The sequence below is a fragment of the Podarcis vaucheri genome, assembly GCF_965113315.1.
Source record: "Podarcis vaucheri genome assembly, chromosome: 4".
Taxonomy (NCBI): domain Eukaryota; kingdom Metazoa; phylum Chordata; class Lepidosauria; order Squamata; family Lacertidae; genus Podarcis; species Podarcis vaucheri.
The window spans coordinates 42,878,277-42,904,666 of NC_138762.1; the positions used below are offsets into that span (position 1 = coordinate 42,878,277).

The following is a 26,390-nucleotide window of genomic DNA, read 5'->3' on the forward strand; positions in this document are numbered from 1 at the left end:
TTGGCATCACACACCATCAGAACATTGGGGCTTTAGCAGCGTAAACATTGTTTTCATGGAGAATCCACTCATTAACTGGCTTAGTATTTATGGCAAGTGCCTTCCAGGACCTATACAAAAAGCCAAAACCACAAGATGATCCAGTTCATTTAGTAAGGATGCTTTCTGCCTGAAGACCATCTGGAATTCATTGTTTGGGAACCTTATTGCTCACATATTCCTACTTAGTTACAGCTGGTAGCAGTACAGTGATTTCCTGGCAAGTTAGGAAGTAATATAATAATAATAATAATAATAATAATAATAATAATAATAATAATAATAATTTTATTTATACCCTGCCCATCTGGCTGGGTTTCCACAGCCAATGCTGCTTGGCTTTTCACAAGTCAGCTTCTTGAGGCAGAAACATTACTAATTTTTAAGTTCTTAGCAAATTTGAATAATCATAAAATAAATTATTCTTATTTCAAAATACCATATTGTAGCTATACAACTTTAGGTCCAACAGCAGATAAGACATGGTCATATCCATGCATGATTATTGATCGCATATTGGCTCTATACAGATAATTCCCCACACCATTAAAGAACAGTAGTAAAGGTTTATTTCTGCTATTAAACTAGTTCCATTTCTGTAGCCATGGCATGGGAACTAGTCAAACATATTAGGGCAGGGATGGAGATCTTATACAGGGAGACTAGCCTTTCTAGGGTGGGGGAGATACTTTACTCCAAGGGCTATATGAGTAAATGTTTGTCATATAAAGGGCAGGATGGCAGATAATTATATAGTCATTAGTAATGTAAAGGGCACTGCTCTATCATATACTTGTGACAGTCACTGAAACACCAATGGAGATGAAAGAATAAGGTCTCTTCCAGCACAGATGCACATATACACATTTGAGCAGCACACTGTGTGCACACAGGTCTGTTATGGTCTACCCTTGCCTTCCATCTTCCCAGTGATGTTTGCAATGTGGGGCCAATATATGCAGAACTGGATGTGATAGGGAGAGCTTGCAACTTAGTGGTGGTGCATATGGTTAGCATCTAGAATATCCTAGGTTCAGTTCTTGATCTCTCCAAATAGGGCTGGGGGGAAGCACTGTTACCAGTCAGTATTGACAATACTGGGCTAGATGGACAATGATCTGACTTTGTATACTTCAGAAAAGGGTATGAAAAGAGTTTGCTAGATGTTATTCTTGCAAATGGAATTTTTTTCCTTTACCACATATAACAAATTATTCCATAGTCACAAACTAAACCAGAAGGGATTGTTTTGTGTGGTTGTGTGGGTGACCATGTAATTGTTATGCATGCAGCATAGTTTACAGCTGACAAGCCACAAGAGGTTTGGAAATGTCCACTTTAATCAGAAAACGTAACTAATATGCATGATAGTTCTTTCTATATGAAAAATGCTTAAAAAGCCCCAGTAACTGTTGCATTCCTTAAGTCAACATACAATAATTCTCTGCGCAATCATTCTTCTTGGTGTGCCACCAGCTTGAAAAACCTAGAATGTTAATTGTCTGTATCAGGCTATCCTCCATCACAGATGACCAGATTTGCTGCAGTAAATAGCCTAAAAACTGCCAAAGGAAAAGGATAACACTGATATCTTTGGGGTTTTCCTTTAAGGAAGAGCTTTTGCTCACTCATAAGAAAGTACTTTAGTGGGAATCCCTCCATAACCTTGGTTTCCCATTTACTGTGTGCCCAATGATTTTACTACTATCACACTCTGGAGCTTGTACAGGTTTCTGTGTCTCCTGCAAGCTCTGGAGTTGCAGTGTCTTGTTTGTCTGATATCAGATGTGTGTCCTCACTCTCTCTTAATTGAGCCACCCTCTCTCCTTTATCTTTTATTTCCTGGTCAGAAGCAATACCATCTTTCCTATCACTCAAAGTGCTCTTCTGTGATTTTATTTTTGTATCCTCTGCATTGTCATGATCTGGATTCTTCTCTTTGTCGTCTTTGATGTTCTCACATGAATTTCCACCTGAAACATTCTGATGTGGCTTCTCTTCTTTGCTGTCTTTGCATAACACCGTTTCTTCTGCTCCTGCTTCTGTCTCTTTGCTTTCTGTTCTTCTGGACACTAGTCCTGGTGGGGTTTTTTCATCAGATCCTATCTCTTTTTGTTTCTCATGGTGATCTAGACCATCCACAGGGGGAGAGAGTGACTTTGTTGCCTTTTTCTTGTCCATAAATACACCATTCTCCTCCTCAGCACCATTCTCTTGAGATAAAACTGTCACCCCTATATCTAGGTCATCTCCATATTCTGATTGAGACTTTCGAAATCTTCTCGAGGGCGGTCTGCGTTTTATTGATCCCCGTGTGCGTACCTGAAAATGGATAGAGCTGGGATTGAAAACCATAAAGGAGATCAATGCTGCAAAATCAACAAAACACCCAACATGGATGCTTATATGTTTAGACTCTTAGTCATATACTGTACTATTTCTCCTTTACATCAATAGCATTTGGCATCACCTTCATTTTCATGAGAGAGAACAGATGGTTGCCCCTTATCACAAAAGGGGAGAAGAGGTTAATAGATTATTTTCTGTGCCCACCTTTGTGTGTATATGACTGTTGTGTTGTTACACAGATGGGCAACATAGCATGCATGGATGACAAATATGATTCTCTGGTCCATGCCAACTTTAGGGATTCTACCATAACATGAGATTGTGTTCAAATCTGAAAACCAAGAATTTAGGCTGAAGAGTCCTGACTCATTCTTTTTTTGCTTATAAGAAATAAATTTATATGGAAAGCATTTTATTTATTCATTTTTTGATCCCAGACTAAGTGAAAGAAATAACGACTTCACATGTTCAGTGGCACCAGTGAATGGTCCTGGAGTACTTGATGCTGCACTGCAATATCTGGGACTGGTAGTTTGGGCAAGACTGAACTTCATGGCCAATAGCTTATGACTTTTGGGATCAGGTCCTCAAAAGCAAGCATGCACAAGATGAACAGGCAAGGTCAACTTTCAAGCAGATCAAATCCAAAGTGGCTGTTTGGAGATCAGGGAAGAGAGGAAGCACAAGAAAGGAATATCAGGGAAACCAGACAGAAGTAAGGAGGTCTAGATTAAGATGGTGCTCACAGTAATGCATATGTGGGTTGATTTTTCTATGTGCACAAAACAGCAGATTGAGAAATAAAAACATATCTGTATATCATGTCCAGTTGTGCAGCAACAGAGAGGCAGGGCAGGGCAGGAGGAAGCATGGGTGCCTCTGATCTTTAGATCCTTTCCCCAATACAAAAAGCCATATTCTCTCTCTCTCTCTCTCTCTCTCTCTCTCTCTCTCTCTCTCCCTCTCCTCTTTCCTAACAAGTTGTCTCCTGCATTGTGAAAGACCAGCACACATATACCATACCTTGTTATAAAATTGAAGATGAGTGCCCTCTGGTGGCTTATCAAAACTAACTGGTGTCTCATCAGCTTCACTTGATTGAGACTTTGGGCTGACAGGAGTGGATGGAGGGCTGTTAAATGGAGAAACCATTACTTTTAGGCCAGGGCTTTTCGGAGAAGCTCCTGGCAGCAGGGCAGCTGGAGCAAATGCCAGATTGGCCTGCAAAGAAAAGAAAACAGTTGTGCCTCAATATTATCACCCCACCTATTACCAAAAGTTTGTTCTGGATGAGAAGTACACTTAACAGATTAATATATTAACACACATGTTCTCAATTGTTTGTCTTAACTCAGAACCCAAGTCTCAATGCCACACTAATCACTGTCACTGGACACATGCATTTGGTGGTGGCAAGTTCCCATTGGCACTGGTGGGTTGGAAGGCAGAGAGATCAATGGTAGATGGAGCCAGAGCAACCAACAGGCAAGGCCAGCCCCCTTCTTCTCCCTGCTGAGTTCTACAGAAGCTACACTGAAACTCAGGAGGAAGAAGCTGACAAACAGTGCTCCATTCGTCCTTATGGTGTATACCAAAGTACCTCTCAGAATCCTGTTCGCTTTTTCATGTGAGGCATGGAGCCTATGGCCTTCATCAATCCCCACCAGGATAACCAATAGTCAGGGATGATGGGAGTTGTAGTCCAACAACATCTGCAGGATCAGAGGTTCTCTACCCGCCCCACCCCCAAGCTTCCAGAATGACCTACTGCCCACCATTTGGAAATTACTATTGTTTAACATGACCGTAGGGGGAGCCCTTGCTCTTAAAACATTTGTTTAAACAGCAAATGTATCTAGCAGTGACATTGTTAACAAATTATCTGTAGAAGAGAAGATATGACAGGATAGTTTCCCTTCCCAAATAGCTGGATCCAAAGACTATTCTTGTGTCAGTGAAAGCCTGAAGCATTTTCCAGCCCCTCAGCCAAGAGAATATATCTTCAGTGGCTTGGCACGGGAGAGCTTGTGAACAAAGCCATAATAATATTAGATTTAAATCTCTCTATCCATCTTCATCAAGAGAATGCGCCTAAGCTTCCAGTGTTGTGAAATCTTTCTCACTTCCAGTCCAGATGACTACCAAAAATACCACAGGAGAAAAGCATGTGGTTGTGATGTCGTTTATGTCTGAATCCCCAGATAATGCAGCTGTTAAGGTGACCAGTGTAGCTGAAAAACCTGGGTGTCATTACCAGTGCAGTGATATGAGGAAGCTCATATTGCTGGGATCCTGGAATGCTTTTGTAGTGGATTACTAGGGCCAAGTTCACAATACCAATAGCATGAGCTGGGACAAAAACAGACGCTCTCATCTTTAACAATTAGCCACACTAGCATCAAGCAGGCATTACTGACAGAAGCAAATACCATTGCAATTTTAAAAGCACATGGAAAGTGATAAAAAGGGGAATACATGTATAGCAAAGATGACTAACCCTTTTTGTCCCCAAAGCCACATTCACCCGTAGCCAATCCTCTGAGGATCACATGCTAATGGTGGATATGGCTACCCCATACACTCACATGTGTACATAACACACACAGCCCCCCTCTGCAGCTGATGTATGCTGATCAGCCAAGGTGAGGACCCCACCTCATTCATCAAATTATTGATCCCATGACAAGTTAGGGGATGATTTACATCCTATTAAGGTACTGGGCTGGGTGGTAATTTATTAAACATTTTTTCTTTCTGCTGTGACTAACAAAATCAGTGAGGTGTTTTGGGGGCCCAGAAATATTTACTTGGAGGAGCTGAGGGGATAGCTTTCCTTGGAGTATAGGACTGCATCCTAACTTGTAATGCGTACGTAATCAGATCTTACCTGTAGCTTTTCAATTAGGGGAGAGCTTTTTACCTTAACCTTTAGAGGATGTGAAGCATTTGGAGATGGCTTCTGTAGAAAGAGAAACAGGAGACTGCTGCAAATAGGCAGTTTGCTACACATTAAGGTTGTGTGTGCATAAGGCATGGAGAAAGGTGGAAAAGGAACAAAATGAGCTGTCATTATAATCCTTCTGATAATGAATTTACCTTATAAGTCAACAGTGGCCACAACTGGGCTCCTGAGAAATAAGAGGGAAACGTCAGCATGCATGTGGGAACCTCAAGGTGGGCAAAAGGTGGGTTCCCCAACAGTTTTAGGGGAAAAGACGGCCTGGCCTTAGCATGCTGGGCAAACACAGATGCCTTGGGCCCCTTAAGGTCTATTGCTGCTGTTTCCACCTTAGGGCAGCCCAAGGTATTTTTGCTGCCTAAGGTGAAGGCAGGGTGTTTCTGCCCCTCCATTTCATATCCAGAAGACAAGCAGTCTGGATTTTTTTATTTCCCCCCCCCTATACTGGTGACAGGACAGCATTCTTGACTGTACTTGAGGGCAGCAGGCAAACTTAGAGGGTGCAGGCCAGGCCTCATGGCATGCACTTGATGACTAGATATTCTACTAGTTTTGCATTAAAACAACAACAAAAAACATTCTGTTGTATTTTAAATTTTGTACTGTATGCTTAAAAAAATTAAGACAATTTTTGTAGTGACAAATATAATAAATAATATAACATTGGACCATGTGTACATGTACACCCATCTTCTTCTGGAACAGCTGGGTTGTTCATAGAGATATGTGGCTTCTGTGTTCCTTTATCCTTTTAGATTAGCCTTCCCCATCTTTGTGTCCTCCAGATATTTTGGATGACAACCTACACCAGCACCAACAAGCATGGCTGTGCTGGCTGGTGCAGATGGGAAAACATATGGAGGGCACCAGTTTGGAGAAGCCTGTTCTAGATCTCAGCTAGAAAACCAGTTCAGATTCTCCAAACAGACTGATGCTTATTCTAGTTGTATATGATCCAAGCAAAGCTGACATCTCATACTGTCCAGATAGACAGAGCTGCCCTTTCATGTCCCATATGCTGCACAGCAACACTAGCCTTAACTTTAATGAGGTAGGGCACCCATAGGTTAGCCTGAAAGCTATCTTTCTTCTAGTAGTAGTGAATTTATGCAGCTGTGCAATGGCTTAGCAGTATCAGTGGTTCGTGTGGATGGAATCATGTCCCAGTGGTAGAAGGAGAGCACCAATTGTGTCTGTGCACCGTTGTTTGACCTGTAATAAGACTGACTTTCCCTACTCTGTCAGCATTGAAGGGTGCCATTGGGATCTAAAGTGACATAGGAAATGTGTAGCATAACAACATCAACCTGATACTCATTTAGTCAGCCAGCCCACCCATCATACTAACCTCTGGACCATTACATCTTTAGAGAGACTGACACTGCTTACAAAAGGAAAGGAAACAATAACTTCTTCAAAACACTGATACTTACTAGCTCACCATTCTGGCCAAGCTCTGCCTTGTTTGTGTGGAGAGGAAGGGAGCATGGTGGTTTTCTACGGGTTGGTTTAGTGACTGGTATCTAAAAATAGAGGAGCAGCTTATCAGTTGACAGAAGAGGAAGGAAGGAAAATCAAATGGAAAATGCAATCTTTATATCGGGAAAGGACCTAAGAGCAGATGGTTGGGGAAAGCTCTTGAGATGTTACTGCCTATTTAGCAGAACTCCACTACAGTAATGTCTCTCAAGACAGATGGAGGCCAACAACAACAATCATTATTTTGCTAGACTCACCTGTCTTTTCTGTTCTGGACAAAAAGAGTATAATCATGATTTCTGTTTCCTTTTGTTTCTTGTTAGAAATATGCAATGCTTTCTCCACTCAACAAAATTACTACACTACTCTATGCTGGGCAGAAAGTGTCACAGTCACCTACTGCATAGTGTCTATAACATTACTAGGGACGCGGGTGGCGCTGTGGGTAAAACCTCAGCACCTAGGACTTGCCGATCGCATGGTCGGCGGTTCGAATCCCCGTGGTGGGGTGCGCTCCCGTCATTCGGTCCCAGTGCCTGCCAACCTGGAGCGTCTGAAGGAGCGTCTCCACCCCCATCGTTCTACCCGGACACTGAGGTCCAGCACCGAGGGCCTTCTGGCAGTTCCCTCACTGCGAGAAGCCAAGTTACAGAGAACCAGGCAGAGGGCCTTCTCGGTAGTGGCGCCTTCCCTGTGGAACACCCTCCCACCAGATGTCAAAGAGAACAACAACTACCAGGCTTTTAGAAGACACCTGAAGGCAGCCCTGTTTAGGGAAGCTTTTAATGTTTGATGTATTTTAATATTCTTTTGGAAGCCGCCCAGAGTGGCTGGGGAAGCCCAGCCAGATGGGCAGGGTATAAATAATAAATAATAATAATAATAATAATAATAATAATAATTATTATTATTAACCTAGCAGTTCGAAAGCATCCCTGGGTGCAAGTAGATAAATAGGGACCGCTTACCAGCGGGAAGGTAAATGGCGTTCCGTGTGCTGCGCTGGCTCGCCAGATGCAGCTTGTCACGCTGGCCACGTGACCCGGAAGTGTCTGCGGACAGCGTTGGCTCCCGGTCTATAGAGTGAGATGAGCGCACAACCCTAGAGTCTGGCAAGACTGGCCCGTACGGGCAGGGCTACCTTTACCTTTTATAACATTACTGATAACAAGTGACACAACTCTCTCCACATGCCTGCGCTGTGTCTCAAGGCAAAGTAAGGAGAATAAATTGTTTTCTGAGTTCACTAGCTCTTGTGAAGCAACAAAGCTTGTTACATTTGAAAGCTTTTTCATAACTGACTGTCACCAAGCAAGACTTAAGGTGCAAAGTTATATTCACAAGTACTATCAGACTAGTTGCAAGAACTTGTAACAGTAAGTAACAAGGGGGTGAGACTCGGGGGCAATTTTGCAAGTGCCTGTGAAAATGGTATTTGCAGTTCTTGCAGCTGTAAACTGAATGAAAATATATTAAGGAAATATACCGGTACTACAGTGGTTCCTGATTATCAGCACCTTTGAGCCCTTTATGATGCATGCTCTAATTGCATTTTAACCTCTGCACAATCCTGCTACTGCTACAAGCCCTGATCTGGTAAAAATTGTGCAGTATCCTATTAATACATCATTGATACGAAGTGGGTAAAAGTGTTACTGCTTGCATATGCATCCTTAAAAATAAACCATAGCTTGTGTGCGCTCCCATGTAGGAGAGGGGGTGCTTAGCTTACAAAATAATGATGAAAATGGAAGATTTACAAACAATTAGAGATGTGTGTCTGTGTTGATAAGGCTCTTTTTAACTGGTGTCACTGGTGTTATGGAATGCACTTCTTGCACTCCACTGGCTTTTGAAGACGCACCTATTTAACACAAACGTTTCTTTGATCTCTTTGCAATGGTCTCCTATTTTAACTGCTGTGTTGTTTTAATGGGATTGTTTTGTTGCATATTTTAATTATGAATTTATTAATTTTTAAAATGATTTAATAGGATTGCTTCCTGGTGCATTTTAATTATGGTTGTTTATATTTTAATACTTGTGTTATTGGTTTTTATACTTGTAAACAGCTTAGAAGCCTATTTTGGCATTCAGTGCTTTATATATTAAATAATGCTGCTACTAATGATAATACAAAACAGGCACCATAGCAATGGATTTGCTACTCTGAAGAAAGAATTAAGACAAATTAGTAAAAATAAATAAAAATGCAAATTTATTGTGTAAAAGTGTTAGGAAAATTTTAAAAATCCCAACTCAAGGCATTTTTGCATGCAAACACACCCCCTCTCTTCTTGCACTGTTGTTTTCTGAAACTGAAGATTTCATTAATTTTGTACAGTTTAGTGCCAGCAGCAATTGGCACAAAAGAAAATCTAGTTGCAGACCATTTCATCCAACAGCGAAACTAGAATAGTGATGCAAAATAAATAAATGCATTTCTGTGATTAATAAAGCATAAGCACACATGATTTACATTATTATTAAATTTGTATACTGCCCTTCATCTGAAGATCACAGGGTGGTTCACAATACAAAAGTACAAAATGGGAACACAAAATACTTAACACAACAAAAACAAATCAATAGTTCTCCTCCCACAAACACATTGCGAAGTCCACAGAACGTTTTATCAGCCAAAGGCTTGGTTATAGAAAAACATTTCCCCAGGTGCCTAAAGATATGAAGGTGCCAGGTGAGCCTCTCTGGGGAGAGCATTCCACAAATGGGGTGCCACCCTCTGGGCATCTCATGGAGGGGTCAGATGAAGACGGGCTTCAGATGATGATTGCAGGATCTGGGTCAGTTCATATGGGTAGAGGTGGTCCTTGAGGCATTGCAGTCCTAAGCCATTAAAAACTTTATAGCAGCAGCCACAGACCCGAGGGGTGGCTGATAGGGCTACCATAATTCCCCTGGTTGGAGGGAGGCCTGGCACAGGGCACAGTCACTAACAGCATACCTCCCCTTTCCCAGAACCACTGTGATTGGGGTGCCCCCTGCTCTCCCCAGCTCCTGTCTTCCCAGGCTCATCTTACATCCCTTAATTAAAAAAAAAAAACAGCCAACCTCCCCTCAAATTTTAAAACACACAAGTTTAAAAGTACTGTACAGTAGTTTAAAACAATTTAAAATATTTTAAACAACTAGGGCAAGGCCTTTCCCAGAGAAAATGATGTTATGTGGGCAGCCCTTGCCTCCCCCCAAAGTCACTCCTCCACAAAGGGGAGACTTCGCCAGGTAGATTGAGCCTAGGCAGACTCTCAGTCAGTCATTCAGCAGGGGTTGGTCAGGCTTCCCTAGGCCAGCCAAAGGTATGAAAATGCCAGCTTCCTCAAGAGGAAGAGGAATTCCAGCAGCTTCGCTGATGATCTCTGGTTCCTGCTGCCTTAGAGAGTGAAACATCAGTTCTCCAGATAGCCTGTCACTCAATTTCCCTTTCCTTTGTGGTTGAGTTTCAAACTATTTTAATGCTGCCTCTATAACAGGAAGTGTTATTGTTTATTGTTAGGTTTCATTATTATTGTGTTTTAATATTTTTTTTGTAGTAAGCCACCCAGAGAACGTTTGTTGATGGGCAGCTATAGAAATCCACATAACAATGATAATTGTACCTAACCTCCTTTCCAGACAGAGATGACTGATCTTGGAATTTTCCTGCCAGCTTTGCCACCGAGGGAGTTGTGGACTTCTCTTCCACCATGTTGGTTCCTGATTGCTTGTCCTGAAAAAAGACCAGAAACAAAAAGCTTGTCACTGTATGAAGAATATGGCAATCAGTGGAGATTCTGAAGCTAAAAACAATTATTATAAAGCAACAGGGGCAGTCACATCCAGCTCTGTCAGGAAGTCTTTGAGTGATAGCCAACTAAGCTATACTCAGACTAGACCTATTGAAACATGGGTGTAGCCAGGGGAGTGCAGGGGCAGTTGTCCCCCCCCCCAGTCAAGTCAATAAATAAATAAAAATACTTAAGTAACTGACAAATTGTGTCTCAGATAACTCAGATCTGCCCCCCCTAAAGTCTGCCCCTAAAAAATAAATCCTGGGTACGCCCAGGTATGAAAATCAATAGACTTACATTAGGGGTTAGCAAGGTTTACCTTGCCTGAGCCGGTTCACTCCAGTGGAGATCCCTCCATGGGCCAGATCGCGGGTGCGCATGAGAGTGCGCACCCGCAATTTCCAGTGTCTGCGCAGACACGATTTCTGGCACTGCAGAAGCGAGTTCCTGCGCTGCGCCGGTTTAGCACAGCGTGCAAGGACTCGCCGAGTAGGCGGCTCGGTTCGGGGGTGGCTCATGGGCCGGTTAAATGACCCCCGTGGGCCGCTTGTGGCCCATGGGCCTTAGCTTGCCGACCCCTGACTTCCATCTATTGCTTTCAGTCGATCTACTCTGAGTATAACTTAACAGGGCATGTTAACCTTTGTCTATTATTCAGCATGATGATTTGACTTATTCTCTGTTGAAATGTTGGAAATCTTATTTTGTGTGTGTTTGGGGGGTTCCATATTCATTTTCAGAGTGGCTTCCTCCCTTTTCTGTTTTTATACAGGGTGAGAGAGTTTGAAGTATCCCAATAAATAAAGGTAATGTTCGGGGCAGGCGACTGGGGGGGGGGGGGCAAGGCATAGTTGCAAGAAATTGGTTTGTGGGAGAGGATGGGAAACTTAAGCCCCTGCCCTGTTTGGTGTTTCCCTCCTTTAAATGCTACGTAGCCCGGGCCATTTTTACTGGCAGAACTCCTTTATAGTTCTGGAGTCCATCTAGGGAGAAAATGCCTAAACTGGGAAAAGGGAAAGACACCCCCCCACACACAATTTGACCCATATTAAGAGCCCCTTGAAGTATTCTAAGAACAATAGCTAAGTGGCACAGCACAAAAAGGAAAGGGACCACCAGGCCCACTCTGGATCTCCTGTAATTCAAGCACTGTTTAAAACTGCTTGAGGGGGAGAGTTATTGGCAGGAGAGAATTGGCAGGCAGTAGAAAGGTTAAACAACTCCCACCCCCTTACCCTCCAATTCTTTCCTGCGAGAGCTGGGAACTCTCTGTTTCCCTCATAACTTCTATTTCCGCCCATATTGTTCCCTATGTGTGAGAAAGAGGTTTGTCCTTCAATTCACAGGAGGCAGCTAGCATACCATTCTAAGATTAGACAAGAGCAAACTAACTATGGACCGTGGCCTGCAGGATTGGCAGCTGCAGATGCTCAGATTATGCTCCCAAATATCACAATTAAAGGAAAACCTTTAAAACAGAAATGCATATACTAGGGTAAAGTGTACATATGCACACGTTACTGAAAACAGCATTAAAATGTATCATATTAGGGAAAATAATTTTGCAAAAATGTGTACAATAGGCAAAATTATTTATAAACATATGTAGGTTTGGCTAAATTAGGACTAAAATGCTGATGAATTTTTATGAAGAAAGACTTAAAAGAATAAATCACCAACTGATCTGGAACTTAAAACTGGAAAAATGAAAAACAAACTGAAAGATTTGTCCATTCCCAGCTGCTACTTCATTTTAACAATCTTGAGATTGTTCCAGGTTGGGTCTCTATATCTCTGTAGTATTAATATTTGACCTCACATTTGGCCTCTTTTTGAGAATCACAACCATATCTATGAGTTCTCTGTCTGATGATGATTGGATAACTATTTAAAGTCCCCAACAACAGCAGAGCATTACACCAAAGAGTTGAGGTGGGTGGAATTAGTGCAAAGTTGATAGCACAATCAGATGGAGCAGAGATGCAACAGGGAAAGAGTGAGACTTCATTGGAATCTTGTGCCAACCCACAAATCTGTCCTGCAACATTGCCAGCAGAACACTACACGTGCAAAAGGGGTGGCATAAACATTCCCAGGCAAGTCAGTGGATGTCCCCAAGAAACTATCCCCCCACTTTCCCTCAGAACTGCAGTGGAAGGTAGGATTCCACCTAACTCTGCAGCCCATCACGTCACAAAGGAAGAATCAATATGATTTTTGCCCATGGAAGTATTGCATCACTAACCACCTAGAATTGTTGGAGGATATCCACAAGTGTGCAGATCTATATATATTATATCAACTAGTAATTTGCAAGAAGGCAAGAAGCAGAGAGGGGGAATAAACTGACAGTTTTCACTACCAGGATAAGTAAACAGCAAGCTTGATCAGGAGTTGGGATGAATAGCAAAGTAGTCAAGTTTCCAAATGACACCAAATTATTCACAGGCAGATTACATCCCAAGCAGACTGAGAAGAACTCAACAGAGCTCTACATATTGGATGACTGCCAACAAAATGGCAAATGAGATTAAACGTAAGTGAGTGCAGACTGCTATATCCCGGTACAAAAAAAGAGAGAAGAAAGAATCATCTAAATTGACTATAACCACTCAAGAAAAATGATTCTGAATCACTGAAAATGTTAGCTCCATGTGTTGCACCAATGCTAAAACGAATATTCAGAAATGAAAATAATACCATTACAGTGGTACCTTGGGTTACATACTCTTCAGGTCACAGACTCCGTTAACCCAGAAATAGTACCTTGGGTTAAGAACTTTGCTTCAGGATGAGAACAGAAATCGCGCGGTGGCGGCACAGCGGCAGCAGGAGGCTCCATTAAGCTAAAGTGGTGCTTCAGGTTAAGAACGGACCTCTGGAACGAATTAAGTATGTAACCAGAGGTACCACTGTATATAAATCTACACTTGTGCCATGCTGTATGCAGCTCTGGTTGCCCCATCTTTAAAAATATACCAATGAATTGGTGAGGTACAGGAAGGGGTATCTAGAAAGATCAAGAAGCGGAACATTTTCTCCACAACGAACTGCTTAAAAACTGGAGTTTTAATTATTAATATTGTGGACTGTTACAGCAGCCTCATACCAAGGTAGTCTATCAGGTCATATCTGCATACAGTTTAAGCACATACAATACACCTACTACACAACTTTTTCACAGATGAGAGTCTTGTGGACATTGTAAGAAACAGAAAATAGTCTAATTTGTACATGGTTCCTACCTAAAATTTGTGTTTCTTTAATTTTAGTCTAATGTGTCTTTAATAATAATAAATATGTGCTTTTGTACATCTGATATGTACCATGTAGGTATCATACACAACAGGCTGAAACTACTATATTTACAAAAATATGCCGGATATTAAGAGCTGGAAAAACAGAGTCACACAGCTCTCAACAGCCAGTATCTTAAACACAGTAACGGTGACAATATTTGCAAAGGATAGCTTATTATCATAATCCCTCTTAGTAAAAAAAGAAAAGAAAAGAAAAGAGTTGCAATGGAAAAAAATTTCATCCAGCTGCATCTGTGAGTGTCAGGGAAAGACACTCAGAGGAAGTGGGCCTTGTTCCCACAAGATAGTGGAATGACCCTGAGGCTAGCTTTATCAAAACTTAAGTTTTTCTCTTCTCTTTAACTTTTCCTTCCTTCTAGAATAAGCAGTCTCATTTACAGACAGTGAAGGAACAAGAAGATTGATACTGCTGTTTATGCTTTACAATTCATAAAATAGTTGAGAGGTATTTAAACATTGGAAGAACAAGGGCCAAGACTACAGATAGCTTGAAAAAGGACCACAGTTTATGGTCATATATGGTATATTGCACATTCTGAAAAGTTAACAGACATCCGGTTAGCTACAGGCCAGGCCAAACCTGACATTTTTGAAGCAACTTGGTTCCTTTCATGTCCTTTAATTGTCTGTGGGCAGCATTAGCCAGCTAGGGTCCCAGGAATCTATTGAGCATTGCTGGATTATTTTAAAGAGAAGATCTACATAATCATCTATGGTAACAAAGAACAAAAAAGACAACCAACAGAGTAAGATCCTGCCGCTGCCAGTTCAAGTACATACAAAGACCAGGGAGGGGACTGAAAAGTAAACACCAGTAACAATCATGGATGCAAAAAGGAAGCAGCAATGCTCAAGATTCCTGGGACCCTATGATATTGAGACACACACACAGTATATGGTACTTGTTTCAACTGAGGCAATTTACACACCATGCATTTCAAGCAGATGACTTTCCACAAGGAATCCTGGGACCTGCAGTTAGTTAGTGTTGGATTGCAATTTAAACAGAAAAACTTACACTGGTCAGAAAGCTCATTCGTATTTCAAATGCCTCTTTCTCTTTACATATTAACTATGGTCTGTCATTTGTAATATATATGTAGTGAGAGACTCATAAACAATGGTTAAATTGCATGTCACATGTGAAAATGGTCTCAAAGGGCAAGCATTTAATTTGTGTTCTTTTACCACAAATATATTGCTTCAATTGTTAAGTGGAGGCAAGTGTTCTAGTAACTTAAAGAAGAGGCCAGTAAAGAAAGTTGGTGAAAAAAACAGAAAACAAGTAGGCAGAAACAGTGATTCCCCCCCAAAAAAAATACTGTTTAGGGGTACTCTCATTTTGACTCGAGAAAATCACCATTTTATAGTTCAAATCAGGAAAAATAACTACAGTAAATGGACAAAAGTACAAAGATTCACAAAATGTTTAGAGGTATGCGTCGTCCCCCCAGAAAAAAAGCACTGGACAGAAAGAATACTTGCTCAAAAAGAGAGTGAATCAAGAGAGCCTCTATTGAGATTGTTAACTCTCTCCATGGGCTCAGCCAAGGCAGAAGTTACTCAGGAAGTGGGTAGACTCATGTTGGTCTGTAGATATTCCCCTAGAAGGAAATTCCACAATGACTATTCTGATTGGGAGCACACAGGAGCAAGCAGGGGGCCCTGCACAAGAAATAGCACATATTAAGAGTTGAGTAAACAAATCGCTCCATTCTTACCAACTACACTGATCTCTGAGTGAACATCCTTTTTCTACAGCCGGCTTTAGTTTTATTTCCCCCTCTCCGTATGTCATGACATTTGGCAATCTGATGCACTCCTTTGTAAAGAGGAAATTGTGCAATTTTTCTTGCATCCTCTGCAGTTAAGCCTCTGTTGGTGTTTAATAAAAAAGTAGCTGCAAATAATCAAAGCTAATATACTCAGGCTCCCAGTGCAACCCTTTCTACAAATTAAAGGTTGCTTTTCAGATGGCTGAAGTTCTTTTGTTAAAACTTCCATGTGTTTTAAAAGTTGAACCCTTGCTGTTAAAGTAAGCACCACTGAGTTCATTGGTGCTTGTTCCCAGGAAACTGCACAGGATTGCAGTCACACTGATCCTGATAAACTTACAGTAGTATGTTATATACTGCTGTTCCTTGGTGTAGGTGTGTATAATAACAGATAAACACAGTTGCCTACATTTTGGGATATTTGTTGGACTGTGACTATAGGGTCTGTCATGATGTGCTCTTGTATTTCAGAATTTACCACTGGGGAGGAGGGGTGGGTGGAATTTTTTAAAGCAGTCCATCCCCTAGCAAATATTAGTATTAATTGTAATGACAGTTTCCTACTCGACAATTCTCTAACTCGTGTCATAGTTAATAATTGTAAAAGTGAATAGCTAATTATTTGACAGTGGTGGACAGAATTCAAGATGGTGGCAGTTCTGGGAAAGACGTAAATATTATTACCCTAATTAAGATGCGGGTTCTCAATATTTTCCTACAACTCTTTAAAGTTCTTTCAAGGAACAAAATTTATTTTGCCAGGACCACCAAGAATAATGCCAATAGTTAAGAACGATAATAAATAATCATGAAACTAAACAAGTGCATAAAAATATTCAAATGTGGATATATCAGTGTTAATGGAGATGTTTTGCCTGAAATTAATACCTGAAGTTGTCAAAGGCAAACTTTAATAAAGTTGCAGGAAAAGCAGAGACTATAGCTGACCTGATCTGCCTTTCCCAGGTGAGTTAAAGGAAACATTCAGGAACAGCAGGAGAGTATGAAGGTAAAAATATTGGCTATCTTTCCTATTTAAAAGCAACTGTCTCTACAGTTTGAATAATGAACAATATTTCTATTCAAAATAATGTTTTCATAGAATTCTGTCCTTTTCTCATTGGTTCTACAACTTCTTTGCCTGAGCAATGTAGAATAGCATTACACTGTGTCAAGAGTTCCTGTGACAGCTACAAGTTCAGAAATAGAACCTGGACAGAAAGATGCCCATTCTCTGTTCACAGTTTTTCTCATGAGGGTAAATTTGAGTGAAGGCTAAACTTGGGTTAGCTTAGAAGGGGTAATTTGCTTTGGGGCCTCTAGAAACACTCAGCTGTGTAGAAAATGTAATACTGTACAGTATTCAGAATTGCTAAAACTTGTCTGAGGGAAAGCGTTATGCCGTGCAGACTAATACCACTGAAACACACAAGAGCCAGGAAGAGCCTTATATAGCACAGTTATGCAGAGTTACCCAGTAGGAGTTTTTAGCTGATGTTTAGTTTTTTGAGTCTGGATTTACAGTAAGTTGTTATGCTTTTCTTTTTTCTGTGGTATGCAAAGAGCAAGCAGGCCCTTCTCTTTAAATATTGTCTGTGCAGATTAGTGAAGTTGGCAAAATTCATATGCATTAACCCAACATGGAAACATAAATCCCTTTATACTTTTATTTTGTATTTTTGTGAGTAACTTGGGTACCTCATTTTGAGACAGAAAGATGGACTAGAAATGTTTTTAATAATAATACTTTATGTGTACATAGCAACTTTCTGAGGTAAATGTGCATGACTTGTTCCATTTTACAAAGAGGAGGAGATATTGCATACCTGAGGGGAAATAGAAAGAAATGGCCACGTTTACAATAATTAATGAAGTCCAAATTTGCATTAAGACTGAAATTTTAAACAAACATACTTTGAAGTAAATCAAGTTGAAATCACTAAGGCTCAATTCCTGATTAGCTTGGTTTAGGATCTTTCTGGATACTAAAATTAAGGTTGCAATTCCATGCACACTTACTGGGGAGTAAGTCCCATTGCATTTAATGGAGGTTAGCTCTGAGTAGACATGTATAGGATTTCACTGCACCTGTTCCCAGCAGATTCTCAAACGTTTATGTCTTCTGCCAGAACAAAATGCTTCCCTACTTGTATCACTGTTCTTCCCTTAGGAATCCCTTTAATCTTGTATCGTATAACAAGGCGAACTGAAGGTAGGCTGTGGTTCACCAGAGGATCTCTGGCCAATTCCTGGTGGACCACCTAGTGCCTGCTGGTTGCTAGGATTCAAGTAAAGAATGCTGGATTAAATTATCCTTGGGTTGATTATCTGCTTTAAATCAAGAGTGCATGCTCAGTACCAGCTATGCATTAACTATTGAGATATCCTGTGTATGCCCTCTTGTTTTGTCAATATAAAAGGCTTCAGTTCACCACAGTGAAGTGAGCAGTAGTGGACAGTGGGGCACGACATTCACCTGACCTATGGTTTCACAGGACCTCTGGTTGCCCGAGTTCCTGCTATGTACTGTGATAGGGGTGTAGTGGGAGTGAGGTTGGTGTAGTGCAAACACACCATTGAGAGTATCGGATGTTGGGGGGGGGGTCACCTGTGAAATGTGCAACCACTAATCATCTTCATTTTTAATACTTCTGTATCAGTCACTTCAGCCCTCACATTTTTTTCACTCCTTTTAAAACCATTTTGTTAATAAATATTAAATAGTAAAATAATTTTTTAATGTATTTGTCACTCCAAGGAGGGAAACCTGAGGTCTGTTGTGGACATGCCAAAGATATATACCTCGTATAAAGTTGCCCATGAGGGAATGTAGCCCTCAGGCTGCAAAAGACTCTTCACTTGGTTTATAGTAGCTTATGAAAAACGGAACGTAAAGATTTGTTATTAAAATTGTGTCATAAGGTGAAATATGCAAAGATCTAAGATCACACAGGAAGCCACTCCAATTCTATACATACCCATTGCACTCAGTAGCACTTACTTCTGAGCAATGTGGATTATTTTAAGGGACAGCAGCTGTACTGCGAAGTGACCATTTTGTCCTGGAATAAGTGGCGACCCTCCCTGAAGAGAACACAATAGCAAGCAGTGGTCCTCCTAAGAGGCTGTGTGCAAATATACAAAGTTAGAAATAGCCAAGTCTTGGAACTGTCTCAGTTTTTACTCCACAGGACAAATAGCATCACTGGCTTCCTTCCTTCCTTCCACAGCTGGCAACAGCTGTTGTAAACATTGGGCCTCAGCTTGTCTGGACCAGGGTATCCTTTATTCTCTGAAGTATTCACAAGCCTGTCCTTATTACAGAATGTTTAAAGCTCAGAGATGGTTGTGCCAAAGTGAAGAGAGTGCTAATAAACAACCCAAAAAACAAGAGTGGGCTAATCCAGTTAGAAGCCCAACAACCCCATCTCCAAAAGTTTAATCATTTTTTTTTTCTGTGTCTCCAAAAAATGCAAAGTTCATTTTGGTAAACATTGCACTTTTGTTTGGTGAACGAAGGTTTTAAAACTTTTATCTTCTAAACCAGAAAATTATAAACTCTCAGCTATCATATGGATAAGTAAGACCTCGCCTACACACTGGCTGGCAGTGCTCCACATGACGAGGAACTAGGAAATGGAAAACAAGGCTACACATTATGGTCATAAGTGTGTAAAACTCATATAACATGAACATATGATTTTCCAGTGGACTCCTTTGATGTGTAGACCAACCCCCCCTCCCCCATGCCACTCTTTGTTGATCTCTGGTACTTCAGCTGTGAAGTCATGTGTCTCTCATTCTGGGAAGAACCCAAACAGCAAGGTAGATTTCTTCACTGTTATATGTTAAAAACCATTACTTCCCTTCTTCTGAAGCAACATCTCTCCCATGATCTCAATATGCAAGCCTTTGGCTGCTCACCACTACCTCCACCCCTTCCTCAGCCCATGAGACTAGTTAATGAGGGAAGGGAAAGCAGAATCGCCCAAACAATACAAATGATTTTCAAGTAACAGCTTTAGTGCAAACAGTACTGTATTCTCCGGCTCTTTACAGTGCCATTTCCAAACATGCACTTTGTATGTTTATAATAATGGATCAACACTTGTGCCTTAATTTTTCAATTCTCCTTGAGGACATGGATATAAGAACTATTATGATGATCTCCTGCACTTCAGAACTTATCCATTTTAACTGGAGATGCCTGAGAATGAATCTGGGACTTATTCTCAGGCCTGGGGCCTGGACTGGATGACCCTTGGGGTCCCTTTCAACTCAACAATTCTATGATTCTATGATGTTGTGCATGTTGTGCATGTGCTCTCCCGCTCAACTATGGCCCCTCCCCATTCCACCAGGCTGCTAAGAGGAAGCAGGACTATTCCATCACCTCAGCTGAGAGACCACCAGCAGCTGTCTCTTCCTCTCCTTGAAACGTTTCCATCCTAGCTGGAACTTGGAAACAAAAAACTAGTACCTGAATCTGTTTTTTCCCTCCTCCTTCCCCCAATCTATTTTCCTTTTGTGTTGTGAGGACAAGCATTCTCTTGGTACGGATCATTGTAAGCTGCTATGGGAGCCCTTTTCAACCAAAGAGCAGGATGAAAACCCTTCAAATGATCAATATTATCAGACCCCTGTTGATCACAAATTGAAAAGGCCTTAGCAGCGGGGAAATGCATTTTTGCATTGAGATTAGCTGTGGTACAACAAAAGTAGGTGAGACAGGTGGCGGTGTAGTGTGAATGACTTTTCTTTACAGAAAGTATTAATACTTGAGCTATTCTTTTAAAGCAATAAATCTGAGGAAGATACAACATGATATGTCTGTAGGAAAAGGTTTAGAGAAAACAGTTAAATGACACATTGGCCAGCATGGGATGGCTTGCATGCAAAAGACCTTAGTACTATTAAGGCTGTTTTCACACACAATACATCAACAAACCCAGGGCAGCCAGTGCATGTGTGGCACACTCAGCAGAGAGTCACAGCCAGTCTTAGATCTCTGAACAGTAGATTATGATGCATGTATTTTCAAAAAAACAATTTGCCACTTTTACAGTTTATAGTTTTTTGGTATATCCTTGCAAGCATAATATTTGCATTCAGATGTAAAAACAAACTATAGTTTGTCATAATGTGATCAAAGTACAGTGAACCTTGGGCTCACATGCCTTTTTCTTCTATTTCCCATTCGTGTGTGTGTAACGGGAATAGATTAGATAAACTCCTATGGTTCTATTTTGCCACAAAGAAGCTGCTCACCCACCACCCTCCAAACCATGGTTTCGAGGGTTGTCTGAATCGAGTCACTATGGAAAATGATTCTTAATTATGGAATATCACTGAAATGTGCCTATACCAGTATACTGGGATGATGATAGTCCTTTTAAAATTTCAGATATTCTCCAAAAAAACAACAACAAACAATCCATGAACTTTCCCTCTCTATATGAGCAAAAGGACTGTAGTGAAGAATAGAATAAATGGCCACACCGCATTAGGAATAATGTATAACGCTTTTGTAAAAAACAAAATATGCCAGGCTAATCCACCAGAATTGTTTGAAGGAACTAATCTAATATGTAGATAATACTGATCAAATAGATACTGTATTTCTAGCACTTCAGAAATCTTGTATGGTGCATTACAATTACAAATCCCATGGCAAAGTGTTCTTACAAATAGCCTGGCACAGGAAGAAAGGAATGGTCTTTCACTGACTAGCAGTTTGTTAAGAGTTAGCAAATTAAGATGTAAGGATTAATGCCCGCTTTTCATAATAGATAAAGGTAAACAATTGTATGCTCCCATAGATCTGTGTTGGGCCTGTTCTGTTTTCTTCTTCCACTAAAGATAAGGGAAGTGAGGCACACAGTGAAATGGAAAAACTGATACCGAGTGCAGAAATACAGAAGGGTTATAGGATAAGATGAAAGGTTCAAAGCGGCAGATACCAGGAGGAATAGGGATGTTGACTATGTATATGCTGCTCCATCCTGCTTTTGTGATAACTCCTCATGCAAGTGATGGGCCTTATGGACTGATAGCTGAAAATACAGGCCCCACATCTGATCCTGATCTCATCACATATAAAGTTAAGCGGGGTAATATATAATTCAAGCAGGCCCAGATGCAATGAATGGGTGATGGACCAGATAGACCATCAGCCTGACCTAATATGCAAATTCTATTTTTTATTTATTTTTTAAAATAATATATTTAAGGCACAAGGACATCAATTATCTTGCTTCCATAAGCTGATAAGTGGAAAACATTTCAACTCCATCTGCACACTTATATTTTCTGGCTTGCTCAGAAATGTTGATTCTGGGAAACCCAGTTAATGTAGAGTGTGTAAGCATCTCTAATCAAGCCAGCTTTAAAATAGTTGGGAGTTGAATGAAAGCTAAATTAAAGTGGCTGGCACAAGGAGAAGCGAAAGTGTCTGTTTCCTGTTGCTTCTATGCATTATGCCTGCTCTGCAAAGACGAACTATTTTTACCATTGCACCTGGCAAGGTTATATAGGCCAACAGCTTTTCTGACCAGTTTTGTCAGATGTTGCTTACACAACTTAGTTTATTTCAAGGTCACACCACAAAACTCTGTAAGGTTGTGTGCACAATATACCTTTAAAGCACATTGGAAGCCCCTTTCCCACAAGAATAATGGGCACTGTACTTTGTTAGGTGTTGCTGGGGATTGTAATGCAACCCTTTGGGCTGGGATGTGGGGAGAATGTGCTTCAAATGTGCTTTAAAGGTATAGTGTGTATCCAGAAGGTTGTGTACACATTCCCAGTCTGCATCCAATGCACTGCCACCACTGCTTTGGGAAATGGTGTATACACATTGTCACATGCCATCTCTATCTTGTATCTCATGGTGCATTTCCCCAAAACCAGCTCTGAACTCAGAGAAAGGCTGAGCTAGCTGTGTGTTAAGATGGTAATGAGTACACAGCCCAATACTACAGATCTGTGTCCCTTACTTTAGACTACTGGCCTTTTAACAATGAGATTGAGGAATGGAATCTAGAGAAAGGAGCTTGTAAATCTTAACACTCCTCTGAAAATTGACTTCTTTGAGACTTCTCATTTTTTTTGTCAGAAACATGTCTACTCAAAAGTAAGCCCCAAAGGGCAAGTGTGAGAAGCCAAATTATCTGTTTTCTCAGCCACACAAGTGTAGAAATACTTGATTTATTGCGCTGATATTTTTATGTAACATTTCTTCTATAGTTTCAATTCTGCAAACGGCTATAATTTAATTTATTATTAAGACACAGCTCTGGAAGCCAAGTGTTCATATTACTGGAACTGGCAAACTAAGATGATCAAAGGTAGAGGGTGCCAGGAGCACTTTATATAATTACAGGAAACATTTGAAAGGAATGGAACTAATTTCTCCCAGGGGAAAACCCAAAAACAATAGAAGCAAAATAAGAAAAATATAATTACTTTAAACCATGAGGTGGCAGTTTTAGATTAAAGTTCTAAAACTAGGTCATATGTCAGTTTCCTCAAACTAATTGATTACTTACCTTCAGTTCTTTACACTTCTTTCCCCCCCCCCCAGAGGAACACCCCCTCCTGCCTGCCTCCAGTTCAGCGAAAGCCACTGTTGAATGCTTCTCCTATTCTGATGGCCTAGATGTGACCACTGTTTGTTTCGGATATAAGCTGGTAGCTACTTTTTGCATGTGATTCTCTCTATACAGTACAGCAATTAATATCTTGTGATCCGATTTGCCACTGCTAGCCTCTAAATTACAAAAAAAAAAGGGCTTCAGAAACTTGACATTATAAAATATTTCATTGCTTATGACACTGATTAACTGTTTGCTTCCAGGGAAGCAAATCTACGAGAACTACTTTTTGAGAGGCTTTGCAGACTTTCATATGATGAAGGAAAGCATTGGCAAAGACGTGTCGAAAAGGGCCAAACCTGAAGCTTTTAACCAATTTGATGTGCAACCGTTCTCTCTCAAACAACAGCTCATCCTGATAGGTTACACTCAGTCTTAATTTTGTTGTTGTTGGCATCCGTCTGTCTCGAGAGACAATGGAAGAGTGAGTGAGTAATCATGATTTGTTTGGCAGGCTGGCTGAGTTGGGAACGCCCAACCTTTCCCTTTAGGGCAGGCTGGGAAGCAGGTGGCCCTCCTGATGATGTTGGACTCCAACTTCCATCAGCCCCAACCAGCATGACAAACAGTAAGGAATCATTGGAATTGGAGTCCAACAACATCTGGATAACCATAAGACTGCCTTAGAACATTATATCATATTGATGGAGAATCCTAGTTTAAGAATTAGATGTCTTTTTACATGATGTCAGGAGCTGGAGTAGGTCAGGGGGGAAAAACACCAGTGTCACGTGATAACATCAAAATGTGCCATCACCTTTACCTTAGCCTTTTGCAAGTCCTTTTTCAAAGATAGTGCACAACATCCAGTCTGTACACACTAGATGGCAGAGGACAGGATAGCCATGTTGCTTTCACCCTTTCCTCTTTTAAAAACAATTTGCCCTCTAGCCCAGCATTGGGTCGAATGCCTCCAGAAAATTAAGGGTTCCACTAGAATGGTTTTTTTGCAGGTGTATTCTGCAACATGTGACTGATGCAATAATAAGACATTAGTGGTGGATTTATACAGGACTGACCACACACCCTTTTACTTTTCTTAGTTCTTCTGCAATACTTCCCCAATGTTACGTTACTGCTGTCTCTGAAGGAGCTCTCCTGCAGTTTAGTGCAACAAAAGCAGGACAAACTCTTTAAACACCAGAATATTTGTAGCACAAAAAGTTACAGGATTTCAGCAGGCCGTTATGGGATATGCACAGATTGGAAACGAAGCAATATGTCCACCCCAAAACTTTTGCAGGTCCAAACAGCACTGAAAACAGAATTCCATATAACCACCCCGATGCTATCATGAGCACAAATAATCATGAATACACAATAAAAAGGATATCTGTAGAGGCCCAATAAACAAACTAAATAAAAGGCTCACAAAATGGCAGCATGCTGGAAAAGGCTTGCTGTCAGCCACTTTACCAAACAAAAAATAAAACAAGCCTAGTAGGATGCATGCTTTCATCCTGGAGTTGTAGTGGAGATGGGAGGAAGCACACAGGTTGTAGAGATTTAAATTAGTTTTCAATACTAATAAAATAAAATCACAAAATGGTGTAGCTGTGGAGACGGATGGGTTGTTCATCGCTAATTGCATCACAAACACAGAACCTTATTCTGCAGCAGTCATAAAAGCAATCAATGCTCTGGTGAGGGTCAGATACAAAATGCTGCAATTTGACTGCAGGGAAAATGAGTTAGCCTTGCAAGGAAAGTGCAGCATTGAGGCTAGATATGCAGACATTGTGCAACATAGGTGTATTTATTATGCAATAGATCAACAGGGCAGCCTGAGATTTGGCTGAAGTTATCAGAATGACGAAGCTAAGCTAATATGGTGGAAAGCAAGAAGCAATGGAGAAGAGGATCTCTCATATGCATTGAAGACTATTAAGCCTTGAAGAGCAAACATGTTCTTCTCTATATCTTGAATATTTATAAAAAATATGAGCAAAACCACTGCATTTTCTGGCAGCAATCTAAGCCCCAGCCATATTTTTTTTGAGATTCTGTGGTCTTACGTATTTTCCTGCACATTATTTGACCTGATTCCATATTATTTGGCCAACTTTGCCCCCCTCAGATATCAACCTAATACTTCTAGATACATAAACAAAATAGAGCCATCCAGCTCACCTAAAATCTTATTGAAAGAAATTCACTTGCCAGGTTTTTTCTGGCAAGGCACCTGAGCCTTTAATATTTCTATGTCAGACAGAATTTCAACAGATGAAGCACTCAATCACCACAGATTTTCCATGGGAAGAAAAACTTCAGCAGTTGGATTTCTGCAACTTGTGTGAGGTGAGTGATACAGGGCATAAGAAATTCTGCTACAAATAAAAAACGTTCGGTCCATGAGTGAGTGATAAGAAACTGAGCTCTAAGCAACAATGTAAGTTCTGAGAACATACAACTATGACATTCCAAGCAGAGAAATAAGCTTATGCCTTAGCAGCAGATTATGTATATATTGTAAAGTTTAAAACTGGATTTCTGCATTCTGTCTCAAAGAACGTCGTGCCAGTTTCAATTTAAAGAAAAGTAGGCAAAGTTTTAATTCCTTAGTGACAGGCTCAGAAGTGAATGAACTTCCACACACTCTTGGACACAGATTCCTGAAGCCAAATCAAATCAACCCACATTCTGTCAGGAAAGGGACATGAAAATTGCATTTCATCCAAAAGCTACAAAAACAACAAGAGCAGCAGCTCAGTCATTTGAGCTGTTTAACTTGAACCACATTTACTTGAGTCAAGTTCCAAAACAACACAGAGATAACCCAAGACCGAGACAGGGAGAAAGGTTGAATATTTTTACCTCTCTGTTGTGCAGGTGTGGGATGTTCTTGGGAAGTACTGGTTCCCCCATCCCCTTCCTCTTTGCAGCTTCCCTCTGTCTGCCTGGTCTGCCTGTACAAAGCCTTGCCACAGGCCGAAAAAAAGAACACACACTTCTTGGGAGTGCTTAATATCCAAGCCCCAGCTCAGCTTAAAAACTGTCAGAGTCCTAAGTGGCCTGCACTAGAGAACCAG

The 26,390-nt window shown here is 40.8% G+C and overlaps 1 protein-coding gene and 1 long non-coding RNA gene across 3 annotated transcripts in view; one reads left to right on the plus strand and one right to left on the minus strand.

Moving 5' to 3' along the window:
* The window catches only part of LOC309531794, a 39,767-nt gene that overhangs the window by 8,006 nt on the left and 5,371 nt on the right, over positions 1–26,390 (plus strand). The window contains exons 2-3 of one of the 2 annotated variants that reach the window (XR_014219452.1): positions 23,294–23,398; positions 25,570–25,659. This is a non-coding gene — a long non-coding RNA (uncharacterized lncRNA). The remainder of the gene's footprint in view (positions 1–23,293; positions 23,399–25,569; positions 25,660–26,390) is intronic. The other variant, XR_014219453.1, reaches the window with a different exon arrangement.
* RCSD1 (RCSD domain containing 1) lies at positions 1,362–26,390 on the minus strand. Its single transcript, XM_082221487.1, has 6 exons — positions 26,176–26,390; positions 10,449–10,553; positions 6,781–6,870; positions 5,276–5,347; positions 3,412–3,609; positions 1,362–2,361 (listed from the first exon to the last, which is right to left on the minus strand). Exons 1-6 carry the CDS (start codon positions 26,224–26,226, stop codon positions 1,747–1,749), a joined length of 1,131 nt encoding a protein of 376 aa, XP_082077613.1. The 5' UTR covers positions 26,227–26,390; the 3' UTR covers positions 1,362–1,746.

Coding starts and splice junctions, on each gene's coding strand:
- RCSD1 (XM_082221487.1), bottom strand. CDS start 26,226: ATGGGGGAACCAGTACTTCCCAAGAACATCCCACACCTGCACAACAGA. Junction 6,871..10,448: donor CATCTCTGTCTGGAAAGGAG/GTTAGGTACAAT, acceptor CTCTATTTTTAG/ATACCAGTCACTAAACCAAC. Junction 3,610..5,275: donor CCCTAATTGAAAAGCTACAG/GTAAGATCTGAT, acceptor TTTTCTTTGCAG/GCCAATCTGGCATTTGCTCC.